Genomic DNA, 20,867 nt, shown 5'->3' with positions numbered 1-20,867 from the left:
CATTCCCTTCAATGACGTTGTCGAATGTTTGAGCTACATTTTTGTTTACTTGTACTTTCAGCTACGACAGTAACTTTTTGAACTTTCCGCTTGCTTAGATATTGTATATAAATACCTGTCGACTCTCCTGGTCCTTCAGTAATCGAAATAACTGAAGGGTGTTGTATATGTAAAAACGGCTCATTTGGGTTGAGAAAATATTTTACGTTGTTCGCTCCTCTACGTAAAATAATTTCTCAACCCAAACGAGTTGTTTTTACATATATATTTTTCTCTACAAGTGGGTTTTCTCGACATCACTGAAAGGTGTGGTGATCAAGTGTCTAGCGAAGTTCAGTGAATTATTTTGTTGATTTTTAGTCCTTGTGCATAAAAAAGGAAAGATTTTTGAACATTAATAAGACGTGTGGGAGTGAAGAAAAAGATAGCGAACCACCGTGGCAAAGTTGTGAAGAAACGAAAATATGACGATAGTTATATAGATTTTGGTTTTACTTCAGTACGTGTCAGTCATAAAGAGTGTTTGCAGTGTGTATTATGTCTAAAAGTTTTAACTCCAGAGTGCATGCTCCCAAGTAAACTAAAACGTCACTTGACAGACAAGTCATCCTAACATGACTAGTAAATCCCGTGATTATTTTACGAGAAAGTTAAAAGAATTGAAAGAACAAAACGTACATATTTGAAACAAGCATCAATACCAAGGTGGTACATAGAGTCGCGAAATGTAAGAAGCGTCACACCATCGCAGAATAACTGATTCTTACTGGCTGCAGTTGATATGGTGAACATTGTAATTGGTGAATCTGCAACAAAACTGCTTTCCAAGGAGCCTTTATCCAACAATACTAAAAGTCGTCAAATCCAACACATGGCCGAAGACCTCAACAATCAGCTAATTGAAAAAATGAAAGTGAAGGAATTTGGGTTACAGCTGGATGAAGCGACAGATAGTAAGGATGCTCATTTGATTTGCTACACACGGTTCGTAAACGGTAACAAAATTGTGGAATATCTTCTATTTTGTAAAGGTATCACTGCAGGTACAAAGGCTCAAGACTTGTTTGAAATCCTTGACACTTTTGTGTGTGAAAACAACTTAGACTGGTCTAAGTGCGCTGGCATCTGTACCGATGGTGGTCGCTCTATGTTCGGCTGTCCTGAAAGATTGCAGGCACCCGTATGAAGCAAATCTCTTGATGTACTGGGAACCCACTGCATAATCCATAAGGAAGCCTTTGCCTTAAAGCACCCGAGTCCTCCCACTGAACCTAGTTCTGGAAAGTGTGTTGAAAGTAATGAACTTTACAAAAACTCGGCTACAGAAGGTGTGGTTGTTTAAAAACTGTGTGAGGATATGGAATCTGTGCACACATCTTTGTTGTACTACTGTATCTCGCGATGACTCTCCCGTGGGAATGTACTGTCCAGTGTGTTCGAATTACGACAAGAACTCTACTCTTATCTCGGAGAAGAACACGAATATGCTAAAAACTTCTTGGATACAAATTTTTTTTGTCAAAATTAGCATGCCTGTGCAGGCTCTTCGAAAAGCTGAATGCGTTGAATCTTTCTGCAAGGAAGCAACACGCACATTCTGAAACTCACAGAGAAGGTTTCAGCAGTCTTAAGAAACGTTACTACTAAGGAAAAGGAAAATGAATAAAGATGGCGGCAAAGAATGTTTCCCCCTGTTACAACAGTTTGTTACATCCAACGAAGTTGATTTGACCCACGAACTAAAATCTGTTTTTCAGGAGCACCTAACACAGCTCAGTGACTGGTTTGAAAATTACTTTCCCTAAGATATGGAAAAGTTTGCATGGATCCAAGACTCATTCAAGGCTAAGGCCCCATCCGAATTTACCTCTGCAGAAGAAGAAATTCTTATTGAGCAGTTTTGTGGCAAGACTTTAAAAACAAAATTTGGCAGCATGGAACGAACTGAGTTTTGGATATTAATAAAAAACGAATATCCGCTGCTAAGTGCTAACGTTCATCGAATCCTAATTCCATTTGCGACGTCATATCTTTGTGAAGCTTGGTTTTCGGCGGTTGCTGTAGTAAAAAGCAAGTACTAAGCGAAAATCAATGTGCAACACAAAATAAGGGTGGCGGTGTCTAATCTAATTCCAAGGTTTGAGAAACTGTGCAGTGACCAACAGACACACTCATCTCATTAGTAATTGTGGTTATTTAAAAGTGAAATAAAATATTGTTTTTACTTTCAATTTACGTGTATTGTTCTTTCAAATGGCTACCAAGTTGTTTGGACCTAATTATGTAATAAATGGAACTGTTACGTTTTTCTTTTTGCCTAGGGGCGCCATGAACCGAGAGAGTTTGGGATACACTGGACTAATTAATCGTATTAGTTCAAGATGTAAACTGCTAGGTTACAGATGGAGATTGTCATGGAGACTTCAGAATATAGTGAACATTTATAGTTTCTGTGTAACTATATATAATCACTAAGCACACAAAATGTTATCAGTACTGAAGCAGCCTTTTCAAATAAAACATACGTATAAGATACTGCTTTGAATGAACCTTTGCATTTTTTTTAAATAATTATTCTACGAATGTGTGTGATACAATATAATATCAGGTTTACCGATTTTATTTACACCTAACTTCATACATAATATAGGGGTTAGTTCCTTTCCAGTTTAATGGCGTAAAAAGTATTGAGTATTTACGTGTTACTATCATCCAATGATCTTCTATTATTGGATGGTAATTCCTGTTTCGGCCCGGCATGGCCAAGCGCGTAAGGTGTGCGACTCGTAATCCGAGGGTCGCGGGTTCGCGCCCGCGTCGTGCTAAACATGCTCGCCCTCCCAGCCGTGGGGGTGTATAATGTGACGGTCAATCCCACTATTCGTTGGTAAAAGAGTAGCCCAGGAGTTGGCAGTGGATGGTGATGACTAGTTGCCTTCCCTCTAGTCTTACACTACTAAATTAGGGACGGCTAGCACAGATAGTTCTCGAGTAGCTTTGTGCGAAATTCCAAACCAATTCCTGTTTCACCCTGTACTTGAGCTTTTTATATGAACATCAGCTATATGTAAAAAAGCAAGCTTCAAGAAATAATTATATCATTTACATTAGAATTATGTTTTAGGCTATGTAAAATATACAATAAACAAATAGACTTTTCAATAGCAATACGACCTTTGCATTATCTCATCTAGTACTGTAAAAAACGTTTGGATGTAATATACCAAACCGTGTTGTAGACTGGCAAAATAATAATAATGATAAAAATTACAAACATGTCGTTTTAAGTGAATTTTATTTTCCTTGCAAGTCCAACATATGTCATTTTTTTTCTGTATTTTTATATATTTACATATTAGAAGTCACTCATTGAGAGGAGAGAAAATCTACTACATTCAAAGACACAGCCTAGATGGTTTAAGTATTGGCAGCCCTCTGTTGCCTGAATTATGCTAATTGTTTACCAAAATAGAAAGTCAGGCTGTTAATATACGTCTACATTCATCCACATACTGGGTTAGATACGGTAGGTATGTATTTTGTGGATATGAAGATAACAACCATCAACATTCCTTTCTTAGCTGCCTTCCCTCTAGTCCAGGGGTCACCAAACTTTTTTCACAGGGGGCCAGATTACTCGGGAAATGAGAAGCTTGGGCCATATGATCATTATGTTCAATACTCATAAGCTAGAACTAAAGCTCTCTGTAAAAGACTTAACACTAAGTTTAGGATGCCACATTAGCCATATGGGAGTAGCATGCAATACAAACATAAAATAAAAAACAAACAGAAATACAACTAATATTTTTATTTACCAAAAGGTTATCAAAGAAGGTGACATGAGCAAAAACAACTATCACATCACACGTAGTGAGTACATATCTGAATTTTACTAAGGCGCAAAAATGTTAGTGAGATTTATGAAATTGGCGTTTGGGTTTCAAACTATCTTCGATGTTCGGTTTTGAATTGCTGCATCCAATCATTAGAATTGCTTTCAAATGTTCATCAGTCAACCTTGATCGATGTACCGACTTCACATACTTCATTTTTGAAAATGCTTGTTCACAGACATAAGTTGTTCCGAACACTGATGCCATACCGGATGCTTCAGCTTTGGAAAATCATCTTCAGTATGCAGCTATAAAATTCAATAAGTTGCCCCTCTCTGTGTTTTGCTTTCAACAAGTCATTTCCTTGCAAATCGATGACCTCCAGCTGAAGTTCCACTGGCACGCCATCAATGACACAATCAAAAGGATTCTGAAAAAGGAGAATGTTACTTTCGATTCTGTCGAGATCCGAAAATCTCTCTAAAAATGCTTATTTAAATCACCAATAATCTTTTTCTGAAACTCCAAGTTGACATCTTCTGTGATTCCAGCATAAAACTCATTGAAATACTGAAAATGAGAGAGATTTCCTCCTTCCAAATGTGATTCAAACAATGACAGCTTTCTCCAAAAACCTTTAATGATTTTATAGAGATCACAGACAAGGATATTCTTCCCCTGATGTTTCAAGTTCAATTCATTCATGTGGGATGTGATGTCAACCAAAAATGACAACTTTGACAACCAGGTTGGATCCGACAGAAGTGGATCGGCTCTATATTTCTCGATTAGAAATATATCTATTTCTCTTCTCAGCTTATAAAAACGAGACAAGACTTTTCCGCAGCTGAGCCACCTCACCGCCGTGTGATAAGGCAAGTCACAGAAATCCGAATCAATTTCTTCAAGAAACGCCTTGAACTGGCGATGATTAAGTTCATTTAAAAAATGACTGGTTTCAGTACGCAAGAGATATCTAAGTCTTTTCCACAGAGTGCTTGCTGATGTATGATGCAGTGTATGAACAGAGTTTGGGGATTGAAAATCTTCCAACTGTTTCCTGATCAGCCCCACCAGACCTGTCTTTACTCCAGCCATGTTTTTCCTCCATCAACTGTTACACCTCTAAGCTGATTCCACTGAAGGTTATAATCTTGCAAAGTTTTATGCACTTCCATGAAAATGTCTTCTCCAGTTGTTCTTCCGTGCATGCTGCAAACTGATGCCAACTCTTCCGTGATCTGTAAGTCCAAATTAACTCCACGAATAAACACGAGAAGTTATGACGTACTCGAGAGATCAGTAGACTCATCCAGTGCCAGAGAATACCATAAGAAGTTTCTAGCTTTTTGGCGTATCTGTAATGCGATGTTCTCTCCAAGTTCTTTTGCTCTCCGTACAACTGAAGTTGCTGAAAGGCTGATATTTTCAAAGAAATTGGCTTTTCAGGACGTAGCTCATTTGCTCTTCCATCATACACTCTTTGATGAAGTTGCTGTCAGTAAAAGGTTTTCCTCGCTCTGCCATCCTATGCACTATTTTGTAACTTGTTTGAGTGACAGATTTATATTCAGCAAACTTTCTCATGAAGAGATTTTTTTGAGATTGAAAAACACGCTTCATGGATTCAAATTTCTCAGAACGGAACTTTCATGAAAATGTCAAATACGTTGATAGATGTTTTGTTTCATAGTGACGCCGAAGATTGTACTCTTTCAAAACGGCAACACTTTTGGTTCATATCACACAAGTAGCTTTCTGGTTTTTTGTTTCCACAAAGAAACACTTTTCTCCCATTCTTCATTGAAAGCACGACACTCAGAGTCCACTTTTCATCTTTTAAAAGCAGCCATAACGATGGGTAAAAAAAAACAGGATCTAATAAAGAAAAACACAGAACGCTGTGAGAAAAGTATTGTACTGGTCCAAGAACGCACAAACAAAATATATTGAAACGTACGTTTGTCACGACACTTACCTAAAACCGAGTTACGAAAAGCGCATAAACCGACTACTAAGAGAAATGAGCTTGCTGAAGCGGTAACCCTAGGCCGCTGAATTTACAAAACGAGTCCATAAGACGAGGGTTAAGTCTGTACTTGTTTTCGAAATCCTAATGTTTACATAGATACGTGCCTCGATATGAATAAACGGGCAGCAAGGACGAAAGGAGAATTTTCCTATTGGTTAAAAATGCGCGTGACAGCCTTGTTTCTTTTCATCATAACGTCTTGTGTTTGCCAGCTTAAAGCGACCATTGGTGTGATTTATTTTGTTATGACAGTCGGACATTTGATGAAATGTCACTTTTTATTTCCAAGCGGCTAGCTGCTGGTGGGCCGGACAAAATGACCTCGAGGGCCGTAGATTGGTGATCCCTGCTCTAGTCTTACATTGATAAATTAGGGACGGCTAGCACATATAGCCCTCGAGTAGTTTTGCACAAAATTCAAAAAAACAAACAAACCTTTCTACAACACGTAAACAAAGTAATGAAGACCTACCTAAAACAACTGAAGACACACACAAAACAACACCTATGAATATTGAAAACACACTAACCAATGCCATTACTTCTACCTTCTCTGAAATATTGACAGAATACACAAATTCAAATAATGAAAACAGTCTAACAGATATAATCATTAGAATAGTTATGAAAAACATCGAAAAATACCTACCACAAATGTTAACATACATCATGAACTCTGTTAAACATGGATAAATTCACAGTATTACACATCAATATCCAAGGTGCTATTGCTTCCAACACCTCTCCCCCTTAAATTTGTAGATCTGATCTTTAGATAAAATCAAATTTAAATAATAATAATTAATAAAATAGTGCTAAATTAAAACAGCCACCTACGTACCAGACTTTAAAAAATGAAAGGGCTAAAAATAGTGGGATTGATCGTCAAATGGACATTGCCCTGAAAAGGGCCAGTCTAAAGTTGATATTACTACATATTAATCAGTCAGTTCCAACAATGTAATGGAAGGAGGAAGAGGTCTGGTGTACCTGACCCTCCTGGGTATAAACATATACCCAAACACCAGAGAGAGAGTGAACACGTAAACAACGTTCTAACATCACATTCACTCAGAAAGAAGGAGAGAACGAAAAACAAGTTTGGAATTACATGACCATAACAATATTAAGAAACCCCAACAGTTTTTAACACAAAAAATTTCCACAAAGATGGTAATGATAACAATTGAATGAAATGTGACTCTGTCCACTCAACTCAACATAAAAGTGGCATGTTATCATGCGTGTGCAACACAGCGTTCAACATATGCTGTAGTAGCAACATGCAGCACTAACTTAAGTCAAAATCTGACACAATTATTAATAAACGTTGCTTTCCTAAACACATTGTCACCATAACCTTAGTCAACTATTAAAACGAACTCAGTAACAGAAACGAAAAGGAAAATTACATGAACTCCATGAAGGAACCAAAATGCACAGAGTCAGACACTAATAGGTGTCTTATATCACAGATTTGTAACAAAAACCATCATGGAAACAAGTATAAAATACAGAGTAACTTTTAATTTAAAAGCTGAGCACTAAAATCAAAGTTCATCTGAAGAAAGTTTATTCTGATAACTTCAATAACGGACACATCTACAAGTATCAATGCGATAACAATCACATAATCGAAATGGGGAGCATCATAAACATCAGGAGAAAAGCCCTTAACAACTCCAATCACACATTTGCTAACACAGCATAACAAATAAATATCCAATTAACATTAGGATATTATGCAATGAGGATAACATTCAAAGAAAAAAAAAAGAAAAAGCATTAATTATTTGTGAACTAAAGTCTCATTTAAATTAAAACACATATATCACTTTATACATTTTGTAAATCAGAGTTCACACGCGATTTCACACAAATGACAATATACCTGATGATGGCCTCTGGAGTGGCCGAAATTAAATAAAAAATTCACTCAAAAGCTGTATCTTTGGACTTTCACCTCAGCAGTCAGTAATGAAGCCTCCACACTTGGTAGGCGGAAGTGACGTCACGCTATGACACATGAAGGCGGACGGGGATAGTGGTAATGTCATCAAAGATAACGAAGTCATATTTCCAAAAGCTGCTACCAGAGGACAAGTCAGCGACGCGTTACCATACCACCAATAATGCCAAGAGTTGTCACCAGAGGGAGCATTGCTAAGCCGCCTGTCATGACGCCCTAAAACGCGTTCTCTGCTTTGTGACATATTCATCCATCATGGCCGCCTAACAACGCATTCCTAATGACATGACCTCTTGTGGCAACTTTAAAACTATGACCTCATCATCTTTGATGGCATCACCGCTCTTTCCTTGTCTTCATGCCATGGCATAATGTCACTTCAACCTGTGAATTGGGAAGCCTTACTACAGCAGTAAATATTAAAGATTTACAAATGTTGTTTAAACTGAATCTTTACTGTTTATGGTGCTTTTTGGTGCAGATTGTATAGCTTTGTACTTAATTTTAAACAAAAATTTGAAATTTTCAAAATCGATAAAAACAACTGTACAAAACAAGAAATACAGATTAAGTGATGTTTGACTGCAGATATAAATATCTCGGACAGCCAACGGTAGGTTTGTTTATTGTCAAACGTAAATTATCCAATGGGCTACCTGTGTTATGCCCACCACAGACAGAGATACCAGGATGCCAGTATTACAAGTCTTCAGACTTATCATCGTTGTAGAGCACAGAGTCTAATTTTTTCTTTGTTCATATGAACAAAGGTATACAACAGGCTATGACATATATCATGATAAACTCACCGCTCAGCCATCTGGGAGTATACTGCCTGCAAACTGGAACTGAAAGCGTGAAATCAGTGTAAAATAAATGACACCCTTGTGCAACAATTATGCAGAAAATGAAAAGGATCTCATCAGATGACCATTGCAATAAAAATAAAACGCCGACACGAACTGCCTACAACAATTTTCAAAAACAAAAGCACATTCACATACAAGTACGGTAATGTCCATTTTAAAGTAATTATAAGCTCACTGGTCAGTTTGGGTCTTCGTCCAAAAGCAGATTGTTTTATCAATTTGTGGCGGACTACCTATTTAAAGGTAAAGAAGTTTCTTTTACATTTGTTGTTTTTTGCCAATTTTATTAAGGTTGCTTCGCCATTATATATTCTTTTCAATCGCTACGAAAGGATTTCTTATAGTCGTATTATTATTATTATTATTATTTATAAGTAGCAAATCCTATACATTTTTTGTAATTATTATATTTTTGTAGTCACATTCTTATATGGGTATATGCTATAACTCCGGAGTTACTGCACTTTAAAAGATTAAATAAATATATAGGCAATTTGTGTTGGTGGGTGCAGTTTCGGTTGTACGAAACCTCTCTCTCTCTCTCTCTCTCTCACACACACACACACACACACACACACACACACACACACACACACACGAGGTTACGACGTACCAATTAAAAGGTTTGGTTTGTTTTGAACTTCGAGCAAAGCAACACGAGGGCTACCTTCGCTAGCCGTCCCTAATTTAGAAGTGTAAGACTAGAGGGAAGGCAGCTAATCATCACCACCCACCGCCAACTCTTGGGCTACTCTTTTACCAACGGATAGTGAGACTGACCGTCACATAACAACACCCTCACAGCTGTAAGGGCGAGCATGTTTGGTGTGATGGGGATTCGAACCCGCGACCACGAGCCGAGTGCCTTAATCACCTGGCCATGCCAGGGCTCCAGTAAAGACAACACGAAACAATATTCATTTTCTTCATCAAATAACTGGCGGTAGATGGTGATGACTAGTGCCTTCCCTCTAGTCTTACACCGCAAAATTAGGGACGGCTAGCGCAGATAGCCCTTGAGTAGCTTTGCGTGAAATTCAAAAACAAACAAACAAGCACCACTGCCCCATATAATTTGTAACACTGTTGATAATTTTAATAACTGTGAATTTCAATATGCTGATCTTTGAAACAATAGCATAAAAAAGTCATAAATTATAACTTTCAATGAATTGTATTTTTTATTACATAAAGGCTAGTTACATACAGTTTCCCTTTGACCCATTTTACAAAACGTTAACAGCTGCCTAATGTATATTTCGAACAAAAAATCGTAGAACTATTATAATAGAGGTGGGCAGTGCTAACAGTGACACTCAGAAGAAAAAAATCACTAAATAAAGTTTAACAATGAAAAATCTGCAGCAAACATATTTAAAGATAACATGATATATATATATATATATATATATATATTATTCACATGTGACTGATTAGTAAGTAGGATGTATTTTTTGACAGCTGAAAACAAAACTAGAGTTTGCATTTAAACCACCGGGACAACTACAGGTTTAACTTTGTTTTGTTCTACTTTCATTTCATGTTACAAGTACAATAGATCCAAACCTACTTTCTCAAAAATTGTACAGTTTGGCTTAATTTCAATTCTGCAATACAGAAGATGGCAAAACATTTGTGAACAGTTTAAGTGAAAACGTATATGTTTAGAAAAAACAACTAAAAACTTGTGCTATTTCTACACATAATTAACACAAATTCTTACCACCAAAGGTTCACCTTTCTTAATCATTTAAATGTATACTACTCTCACACCTTAAACAAATACACGAGTTTCTTTCAGGTGATTACAGCATTGAAAACAAAGATGACTAAAGTTCCACTCAGATGTTTCCATCATATTTCTTTGGAAAACTTTAAACTCTTTAATAGAACATGTATTTATATCTTAAATACACGTACCAATAAATGATGTCTTTGGAAGCTACATCTTTTTAGCTGTAAAAACTAACATCCAAACATTTTGTATACCAAAATAACTTATCTATATGTCATAAACTTGGAGTTTGTTGAAAGTAAAAAGTATATAAATATACTACAGTTTACTAGATTGACCTGGCATCGTTAGGTGACTGTCATTCCCTTATAAACCATTGAATGTCATCACTTGCAGATGCCAGACAAACCTGGTGAAAAGTAGTGCATTTATTACTTAGTTCCAAAAAATTCCAAGTTTATGCCAGTATAGTAGTTAGTTTAATAATTTTTCCAGTTACCTTCATTATATCTAACCTAATATACCAATTTCACTTACAAAAGAACTACAACGTTAGTGATACATAACAGGACAAAGTTAAACCTAACAACAAATTAAGTTTCATGTTTGTTTTTTTATTAAATGTTTATGAAAAAATAGAGTCTGATAATTAAAACTAGGTACATTAACCTTTACGCATGTTTGCTAGTGATGACACATGTGGATGAATAAAGCAATACGTTAATTCACAAAACACACAATTACACTTTGGTCAACTACCACACACAAAATGAAAAAATTCTAACCTCAAATGTTGGGAAACATTCTTGTACAGAACAACCATAAAGTTATCCAACTCTCATTCAACATACTACCTATCATAGAAGACGATTAAATTAAACACAGATTTTGTGATACCAAGTACAATAATGCATAATCTTATATTCAGAGACATTAAAAATAAATTTAAGTCCTATCTTTATATCTCAATGGTTAAAAAAGCTTGTCTTTGCTGGCAGAACGTGAATTAAACTAATAGCAGTAGATGGATTTCATAATCTTATTGTAATAGCAAGAAATTTGATGATTTACTGTCAGATCACTGTAGATTGTTAACAATAATGAGTAGTTTTGATCTCAAATACAATGTGGAGTCATTTTTCAATACAAAAATTATAAAACTAACTTGTGCTTGATAACAACATTTTTGTAATTCCAAACTTGCAATAGTTTATTGTATAGACTTATAATCAGGAAATCATTTCCAGAATATAATTTTATTTGTCCTGCATAGTGGTAGTCTGCAAGTTTTGGTTGGAATTTTGAAACCACCTCATCAAAAGCAGCAGTTCTTGTTGTAAAAATAAAATGTCTTTGTTTTGTTGGTTGGCCAGATCATGATTTTATACTGTATACACAGTCAGAAAATCATCAGTTGTATAACACAACTTTCAATGTGTGCAAGATTAACATGAACTGCATTCTTTAGAAATATACAGAAAATATACAAATGTACTTAGTTTTCAAATATCTTGAGTAGAAACGTCCTGAATTGTAAGTGCAAATGTGTTTCCACAATCTCTGTCCAAGGGGATTCCCATCTTAAAATTACACAATGTTTGCCAAATGTCTTTTTTTAGAGACTGGTTAGTGACATTTCATAAAAGTTTCTTTACTAATCAACAAAATAAACATTTTCTAACAAAAACATCTGGACTAATATGTGTCTTGATGGCTGTATGTAGTGATACAATAAGTGCCAAGTAAGGAAGCCTCTAAGCTTAATTATTTGATTAGAGAGAAATAAATCTCACTTCCATTGTTAAAACCCTCTTTTCAGTCCAGTTTTTTCCACTGAAAAGGAAATAGCAAAAGTGAGTGTTTTACAATTGAAACTTAAAGGAAAAGTAATACCCAGCATAATTAAACAAGAAATCACCATTGATAAGACTAAAGGTAAAAATACAAGTGACAAAATACAGTAACACTCTCTCTACCCAAAGATGAAATATTCAGAATGCAGTTCAATTATTACATTACAATAATTCTAATCCTATGCAACCAAAGAAAAAAAACATCCAACAATGACTTAATCACATTTAGTAATAATTTCACAATAAGAACTGCTTATAGTGAATTATAGTTTGGATAAGTAATGTTTTAACACTACTAACACTTAAACATTTTTTGTTCAACTTTCTTACTGAGAGGTGACATTTATTTTGGAAAATATACTGAGGAAAAAAATCAAATTGTAATTAAAATCTACAAAACACAGTCTAGAATAGTGTTTTGTTCAATGTGATCAGAAATCCAAATAATACTTTGTAAAGTGTAAAATAACAAAATGCAATCAATACTTGCAGCCAGTGAAGTTGAGGGATTGATTTATGACTAGTGCATGTACCTTCACATGTGATTATTTATATCAGAATTACTTTCTCATCTAATTAACTTATTGGAAAAAAAATTATAATGCTGTAAAAAAAATGAGACATGTCAGTAAATACTTTTCTTGAGTACATGGAAAGGACTGTGAACAAAAGAGGGATCTAATTAAAAAAAAATGTTTAGAGTAGCAACATCATATATCAATAAATTCACTAGGTACTATATATTCACTCCTTTCTACACAGAGTAAGATGAGATAAACTTACAAACAAGTACAAGTACAAATTATTAGCCATCAATCCTTTTTGCACCAAAATTAAAAGAATGGAAATTCTTCATGGCAACAACATTCTGACAGCAGCAAAAGAAAAGGGGTCATACTAACATTTACATGTTATTCAGATGACATCTAAAAACTTTAACATTTTTACTATCATTCAGAGTAACGTACTGCTGTCATTTTAACAACCTTCAGTAGATAATGCTGGAAATAAAGCAGAAGGGAGTGTAACCTTTTCATAACATTATATAAATGAAACATTCACTTTTATCTACCTAGATTTACACTCACAGACAATACCAATTACGAACAAAATATCACCTTACACAGGTAATATAGATTCAACCAGAAACACTGCATCAGCAAAGAAAACTTGTATCATTTATGAGTTCAAGGGACCCCACGTGTATGTAACAAAGATTAGAAGACATCACTAACAAGAAAACTTCCAGTAATGTTTAATATTCTGTCAATCTTAAGCTAACAAAAGTTAATACTAGCAAATTTTGGTTAAACATTATGCATGTCTTAATTATAAATAATATTAATAAAAAAAACAAAAACAGGCCCATATGTTTGTAGTTAGTTCTGTTTTTCCTTAACTAACATACACCTAACTGAAACATACACCATTCATGTCAGTACAACAACCAAACTGTAGTGTTTCAACACAAAGATTAAAGACACCAATAGAAAAAAATTTCTAAAGTACCTTCTTTTAAAAACACAGCACTTCTCTGTTAGCACAAGAAAAATTTTAACAGTGAATAACAAAGAAAATCCATGATCAGAAAATAACAATTGTTTCAGTGTACTAAAACACGCATTAAGTATTGCATATGTCTGGTCATACTTTCAAGAGAATAACTTATTCCGCATCTAAAATCTTCTGAAAACACAATCCAGAAATAGGAAAAAGAAAATGCAGAGATACGGTTCTGTTTTGTTTCATTTTTTAAGGATGTAAATTAACAATATCTAAATATTTTTCTGAAAAATACATATATGTGGAACCGCATAACATAAAAGGGTTTTTGAAAATGAGAGCTTGCTATACCAAGTTTGTTCATTGTATTTAATAGAAAAAAATGGTTACTGTTAAACTGTACTAATTTATAAAAAAACTGCTTGTGGAAGATTAAGCAGTGTATGCTCACTTGGTTAAATGCAGTAATTGTTCAACAGAAATATTATAGTTGCTAAAACAAAAAATGGCAGTTCCACTAACAGTAACATGAAAGAATATACTGTTAAGTCTTATTGTCACAATAAAGAATAAAGCAATGGACAGCTGCAACTACTGTGAATAAGTTCTCCCACTGAGCATGACAAAAAAAATTTCTCTCCACTCAAGGTATCTACAGGCTTGTACAAAAGTAGGATGTGACCAATCACATCCTACAATTACTCCCAGCCACATATTAGTCTTAGTTTGATGTACAAGGTCTTAAAACAACCTTAACATTTTATCAGGAAGCTGTGGTTTTCCAGTTTCTTTCTTCCTTTCTCTGCCTGGCTTAGATTTTACATAAAGATATGAAAGAAACACAAATGGACAGTTGGGTGTGTTTCTACTAGTTTTGTACAACAAAGATCCAGCTTTACTCAAGCAGGGGCAGATCATAATGGAAGAAAATGCACATCTACTATATATATATAAAAAAAAAACATTCACAAAAATACACAACCAGATGTGTCTGAAATCTTGGACTGTATGCAGGAATTTTAAAGTTATCATATCACAAACATATTTCCCAGTGACAAAGATAACAACAAAGGCTTTTAATGTGATTTAAATTTACCCACATTAATAACACATGCACCGGGATTATGAACATACAAAACAATAACCTTCTAAGCACTGTCATTTATACACTGAACTTACAAATTTATATCATACTTTTTCTCTTTACTAACACAATAAGAAAAAAGAAAATTACAAAACTTTCACTCGAGAGGCACAACTTTGATACAGAACACACACACACAGATCGAAACTTTGGAACTGATGACTTTTTTAATAAAATATTTTTGATCTGCCCCTACTGAGGACTTTTTTTTTCTCTCCCTATCAAATACACGAGACCATATATATATGCTGAACATACACTTTGAACTTTCCACAATCAAAACTTAGTGGTCAACATTATGTCCAAGTGCACCACTACTGCCATGGAAGGAAAACTGCTGGAAGTAAGGTTGTTCCATTTCTTCAGATATGGAATTAAGGGGACCATGATCTGGTGGAGTCAGTTCCACTGTTTCCCCAGTAAATTCTTGATCAAAGTAGCGTGTATCTGTATCTGATGTTACTTGAGGCTTGAACGGTGGTGTAACCTGATCACAAACAGAAAATGAACAAACAGTCATTTCTGATGACAATTTCTGCACTCTGTAGATTAATGACAGCAGGAATAAGTATATAACAACATTTATTTCCAAACTTTTACCAATGATTCACTAATAATAAAAATTCAGGTATGCAAACAACTGATCTCTTGAATACTAAAAATTTAAATATTTTAATTTTCCACTTTGGGAACAGAATCAGAAGATAAGCATTTAAATGTTTTCAGACCTTCTTTTCCAGTAAATCCTGCCAGTTAACTGAACGATAAAATGGGTGTACCATGATTTCTCTTGCATCATCCTGCCCTCCACCAAGCCTGCACATAAAAAAATCACAGTATGTAAAGGAAAATTTGTACAGCTTAAAACATCTTGTTTACTGGTTATAAATACTTATAAAATAATACCTGAAAATAATGCAAGACAAAACATAGCAAAGATTAAAATAAAGTTACAAAGCACAATATTTATCTTGCTTTGATATGCATTATGAGCCATAATTTTAGGTATTTTAATAAATTATCTATGGATAAGCAGTCACCTACTCTAATCTCTCAACTCAATACTGTCTACCAATATATACTGTCAGAAAAGAATATTTCTACAGCTTTCAAACAAGTACAATTTAACAGAAACATTTTCAGTAATGGAAATATAAAATAAAAATCCCAGATTCTAGTGTGTTCCCACATCTCGAAAGCTTCAACTATATTTTATTGTTCTCTGAATTTAGGAGGTGAGTCTTCAAACTTTTTCATAATATCATAAGTTACTTTTCATGCCACTTTTTATCACTCTACACTGATGTAAATAGCTTATAATCTGCTCTTTTTAATGATTGTTGAACCTTGCTTTTAGTTTTTTGAAAGCTGATAATAATCATTCAAACATATGTTGTGAGGTCATAAAAGGGTGGGAACTGACAGGCTGTACTAATGAATTAAGAAAAACAGAAGGGAAATCATATAAAAAAATCCTTGAGAATTATGTTCTTACATAATATCACCTAGCAAGTAAAGTATGCTTTGGGATGGCTAGAAAAATTCTGAAAAAAAAATTAGTAAACATGCTGTTTACTGGCAAGATTTCTTAAAGCTGTACTGAAGTATATATGTTGGAAATTTTCTTTTTTTCCAAATTACTTTAAATAAGTGTTAGAAAATGGCAAAATATTAATCAAAAATATTTCTAAGTCAAACACTGATGAAATAGGATTAGAAGTATTATTTATACTTATATCTTAATATTTTATATGAGAGACCAGAGCATTCAATACTGATGGGTGGTCACCAGCCCAATAAAAGGTATAATGTACGTATTTTAAGCTGCTATTATTATTCACAGACCTACACAAAGAGTTGTGTGTGCTCTACGGGGAATGAAACCTAGCTTCTAGATGTACGAGTCTGTAGACATACTGCTGTGCCAATGGGGGGGGGGGGCACACACTGAGCTGTAATGATTTGAGCTTGTGCACTGAAACCTAACTCCTAGTGATATGAGTCTGCCGACGTACTGCTGTGCCAATTAGGGGGCACACCAAGCTGTAATGATTTGAGTTTGTGTTAGGTTTACATTTATAAGAAACCAATTACCTCCCCCAATTTATTTTGTATGGAGTAACAATTAAATAAACCAATCAATTTGGTTATGTAAAAAGTAACAGAGATATGAATATATACTGTTAATTTAAAGACTATGAATATTAACAAAACTATAATAATGAACTATCTAACTGTATTTCTTAAACTTAAAATAAAGGGAAACAGAAAATATTATTTTCATTACACACAGTATGAGAAAGTTACCTCTTTTTGGGATCTTTAACAAGTAGCCCACTTAGCATGCTTTTTGCTTCAGGAGACAGATTTTTGGGGAATTTTACTTCTTCAACTAATATCAGCTCAAAGAGGATATCATGGTCACGATTGTAAAATGGTAACCGACCACACATCATCTCATACATGACAACTCCCAAACCCCACCAATCAACTGCTCTACCATAATCAGTGTCTTCCAACACCTGATGTACGATTAGAAAAATATATATATATAGTTATTATTACGACACTCAAATTATTTCAAATTTCTTGCTTTTATGACAAATCATGACCGTTTCATGCCATAAGGCCCTTACATTAATTTCTGCCATAATCTCAAAATGATTTTTTTTATTACAATAACCATACATGGAAAATTCAGCTATTACCCTTCTTCCATATAAACATTAGTAAAATTAGAAAAATTTATTAAATTATTTAGATTATTAGATTATTTTATTATCTAAAAAATTAGATTAGAAAAATATATATATATATATATAGTTATTATTACGACACTCAAATTATTTCAAATTTCTGGCTTTTATGACAAATCATGACCGTTTCATGCCATAAGGCCCTTACATTAATTTCATTAATTTCTAACCATAATCTCCCTTCTTCCCAAAAACATTAGTAAAATTTTTATTATTATTTAGATTATTAGATTATTTTATTATCAAAAAATAACCATACATGGAAAATTCAGCTATTACCCTTCTTACCATAATAAACATTAGTAAAATAACCATGAAAATGCACTAAACCTGTTAAATCTATATAACTTAAATACAATCTTTAATAGATTTTGTGAAATGTATCACTAAGAAACTTTTCCACTCCCATCATAATGGTTTTCTCTACAAATTCTTCAGTCACATAAAAGATATAATTTATATAAAAACCTGTAAATAGCATTAATGTTACAAAATGTATAAGAACAGATAATCAATGTCTTAATTAAAAAACAGATTAATCAAAATATACATTTTTCTTGGATTAACACATTCAGCTTTAGATATAAGTAATGCCCTTCAATCTCTAATTACTGTATGCTATGGAATCAGAAAACTCAAACAATAATCTGACCTCTGGTGCTAAATATTCAGGTGTTCCACAAAACGTTTTTGTTGTTGCACCATAACATATGTCTTCCTTACAAAGTCCAAAATCTGCTATTTTTATGTGTCCTTCTTTATCTAAAAGTAGGTTCTCCAACTGAAATGGAAGTAAAATTTGTGTTGAAAATTTGGATATAACATTACTTATTAATGTATGTTTGGTTGGGCAGTGTTGTAAAACATTCTGGTAAAATTATTGTTAAGAACTATATGTAATAATGTATATTATTACTAGAAAATATCATAAGATTATTAGATTTTACAAAAAAATATGATAAAAACAAACTTTTATTTATACAATTCATGTTATCTGAAGTGCAATTCTTTAACAGATATTTATTTACAATATTTCAGATGCAAAGGTTTGAAGACTTCTTTAAGAGTCTAGGTATTTATGAAACCCTGCACCTTCATTACAACAAATAATTCACAATATGCAGTATCTCTGCTACAACTTGGAATATGTGAAACTCCGCAACCGTACAGCTTAGATACATCAATTAAATATATGTACCGCTTCTTGATGGTTAAAACATTTCTTACATAAAATATTAAATCAGAAACAAGAAACTGTACATAATTATACAGGAACATGTATTTAATTTCATAACATTTCACAGCTGAAAAATAACCTTAGAACATGAACAGAAGGATACCATTTGATGAGCTGTCTTCTTCAGAAATTAAAAATAATGTAGTCTAACGACAGTCAAGAAATGTTTCTGGACTTGCCCATTAACATAAATTACAAATATTATGTTTGTTTTCATCAATGTTAGATCTTCATTTGCCTCAGAAAAAGTATTCAATCAAATTCCAGGTTGCTTTATATAAAAAGAAAAATCATTTAGAATACCAATTAAAAACCTATAGTGGTGAGCTGATTAACAGACATGCTAGTTAAAATGTTAAAAACCATTTTAATCGTTTCACTGGTGAGGTCATGTTTAAATGCTCTTGCAGTAGCAATTTGTAGTGATCACTGTACTGAAAAATAAACATACAGTTGGTTCTGAAAAAGCAGATTGAAAATTGTTATGTTGAAGGAACCTACCATGTTAATAATCAAGTTACAATAAACTTGGATAGTTATACAACTGAAGATGTGGCATGCTTTTCGTGATAATACAACTTAAAATCTATACAAATTTAGCAGAATCATTATCAAAGTTAAAAATCAGAAGAGTACTTTTGATATAATTTTGTTTTAAACAATTTATAGTATCATATGGACACATGCAAAAAATATATAAGCCTGCAAATGGTTTAATTCTACAGCTTTGAATTTATAACATATTCTGATACAAATTTTCAAAACCTTTAATGAGAATTCTGTGTAGGTAGTTAGCACACATCAACACTGATCTGCTAGTTAAATAGGGAAACATTGTTTATAAATGCAGAAAAATAATGTACTAAAAATGTTAACCAAGAAACAGCTGGAAAACTTGAAATTGGTGTTCATCATGTGAATATTTAATGTGAAACTTTAAAAATCCTTGAAAGTTGTTTCTGACTAATAGATGCTAAGGACAATACCTTTATATTAAAGATTATTCCTCTTTCTGGTGGCACAGTAGTACATGTGTAATTGGCATAGTACACATAGCCCACTGTATACATTTGTACATCAAAATTAAAATAAAATTCTGGATTTGGAAAATACTTTTGCTGATATGAAAGTTATACATTCAGTTAATCCCATTTCAGAGAATGGTTTTGTTGCTTTGTATCTTGGATTTGGCCAGATCACCTGTTGTTACTCACAAAATATACCAAAATGGCTTTTCAAACATATTCATCTAGATACAACCACATGACTGACTGTAGTACGTAGGACATTGTGCATTGTTTTCTATAGAACTTATGAGACCTCCTCCAAAAAATGTTATTCAGTCTACAAAAAAGATGTAACCAGCACTCTACACATTAACTATATTTTCCAGGTTTGTCATAGATGCACATTGTGTGGTAGAAATAATAAGTGTGGTCACAGAGAACATTGTTAGCTAGTAGACACAGTATTTACCAACTGTCATATTCCTTTTATTCAGAATTATGGAAAAATTTCAATGCTATTTTTATATCCTATTAGTATTCTCTCACACAAAATACTTTAACTGGTTATACTGTCGCAAAATGCACACTTGATATGGTAAAACAACCCAACATGCTTTAACAAACCGTTAATTCAAGGTTTAGTAAGAAAAAGTTCAATGTGGAAAAAGACTGAAGCAGGCTATTAATGTTTGATTGTAGGTGGAATAGATATTAATTACACACTTCTATAACTAATATGATAAAAATATTCTACAAGTAGTTATGATTAGGTGTCAAAATATCATAATAAGGTGCAGAATACTTTTACTTAAGTAAAAGATTATGCAAGAGTAATAAAGTGCTGTACACACACAGCATCTGTTGTTTCTGTACCTGAAACAGCAGCACATGACAGTTACTTTACTGATTGTGCTACTCATGAATCA

The 20,867-nt window shown here is 33.6% G+C and overlaps 2 protein-coding genes across 4 annotated transcripts in view; one reads left to right on the top strand and one right to left on the bottom strand.

The window, feature by feature from the left end:
- Nucleotides 1–781: 781 nt before the first annotated feature.
- Nucleotides 782–1,186, top strand: LOC143251599 (protein FAM200C-like). Its single transcript, XM_076502869.1, has one exon. The coding sequence runs from the start codon at nucleotides 782–784 to the stop codon at nucleotides 1,184–1,186; it is 405 nt and encodes a 134-aa protein (XP_076358984.1).
- Nucleotides 1,187–9,861: 8,675 nt separating this feature from the next.
- LOC143252325 (RAC serine/threonine-protein kinase-like) overlaps nucleotides 9,862–20,867 on the bottom strand; it is a 44,876-nt gene continuing 33,870 nt past the window's right edge. For all 3 annotated transcript variants that reach the window (XM_076504288.1, XM_076504289.1, XM_076504290.1), the window contains 4 exons: nucleotides 18,350–18,478; nucleotides 17,249–17,463; nucleotides 15,670–15,757; nucleotides 9,862–15,428 (listed from right to left, as the gene is read on the bottom strand). In XM_076504288.1, the coding sequence (XP_076360403.1) occupies nucleotides 15,225–15,428; nucleotides 15,670–15,757; nucleotides 17,249–17,463; nucleotides 18,350–18,478 (636 nt within the window). In that variant the 3' untranslated portion in view covers nucleotides 9,862–15,224. The remainder of the gene's footprint in view (nucleotides 15,429–15,669; nucleotides 15,758–17,248; nucleotides 17,464–18,349; nucleotides 18,479–20,867) is intronic.

Source organism: Tachypleus tridentatus, chromosome 6, assembly GCF_004210375.1.
Source record: "Tachypleus tridentatus isolate NWPU-2018 chromosome 6, ASM421037v1, whole genome shotgun sequence".
NCBI classification, from domain to species: Eukaryota; Metazoa; Arthropoda; class Merostomata; order Xiphosura; family Limulidae; genus Tachypleus; species Tachypleus tridentatus.
Note: the sequence above shows the minus strand (reverse complement) of the source record. Positions and strands in the feature narration are given on the sequence as shown.

What these genes read in the sequence shown, in the direction of transcription:
- LOC143251599 (XM_076502869.1), top strand. Translation starts at nt 782, where the DNA reads ATGGTGAACATTGTAATTGGTGAATCTGCAACAAAACTGCTTTCCAAG.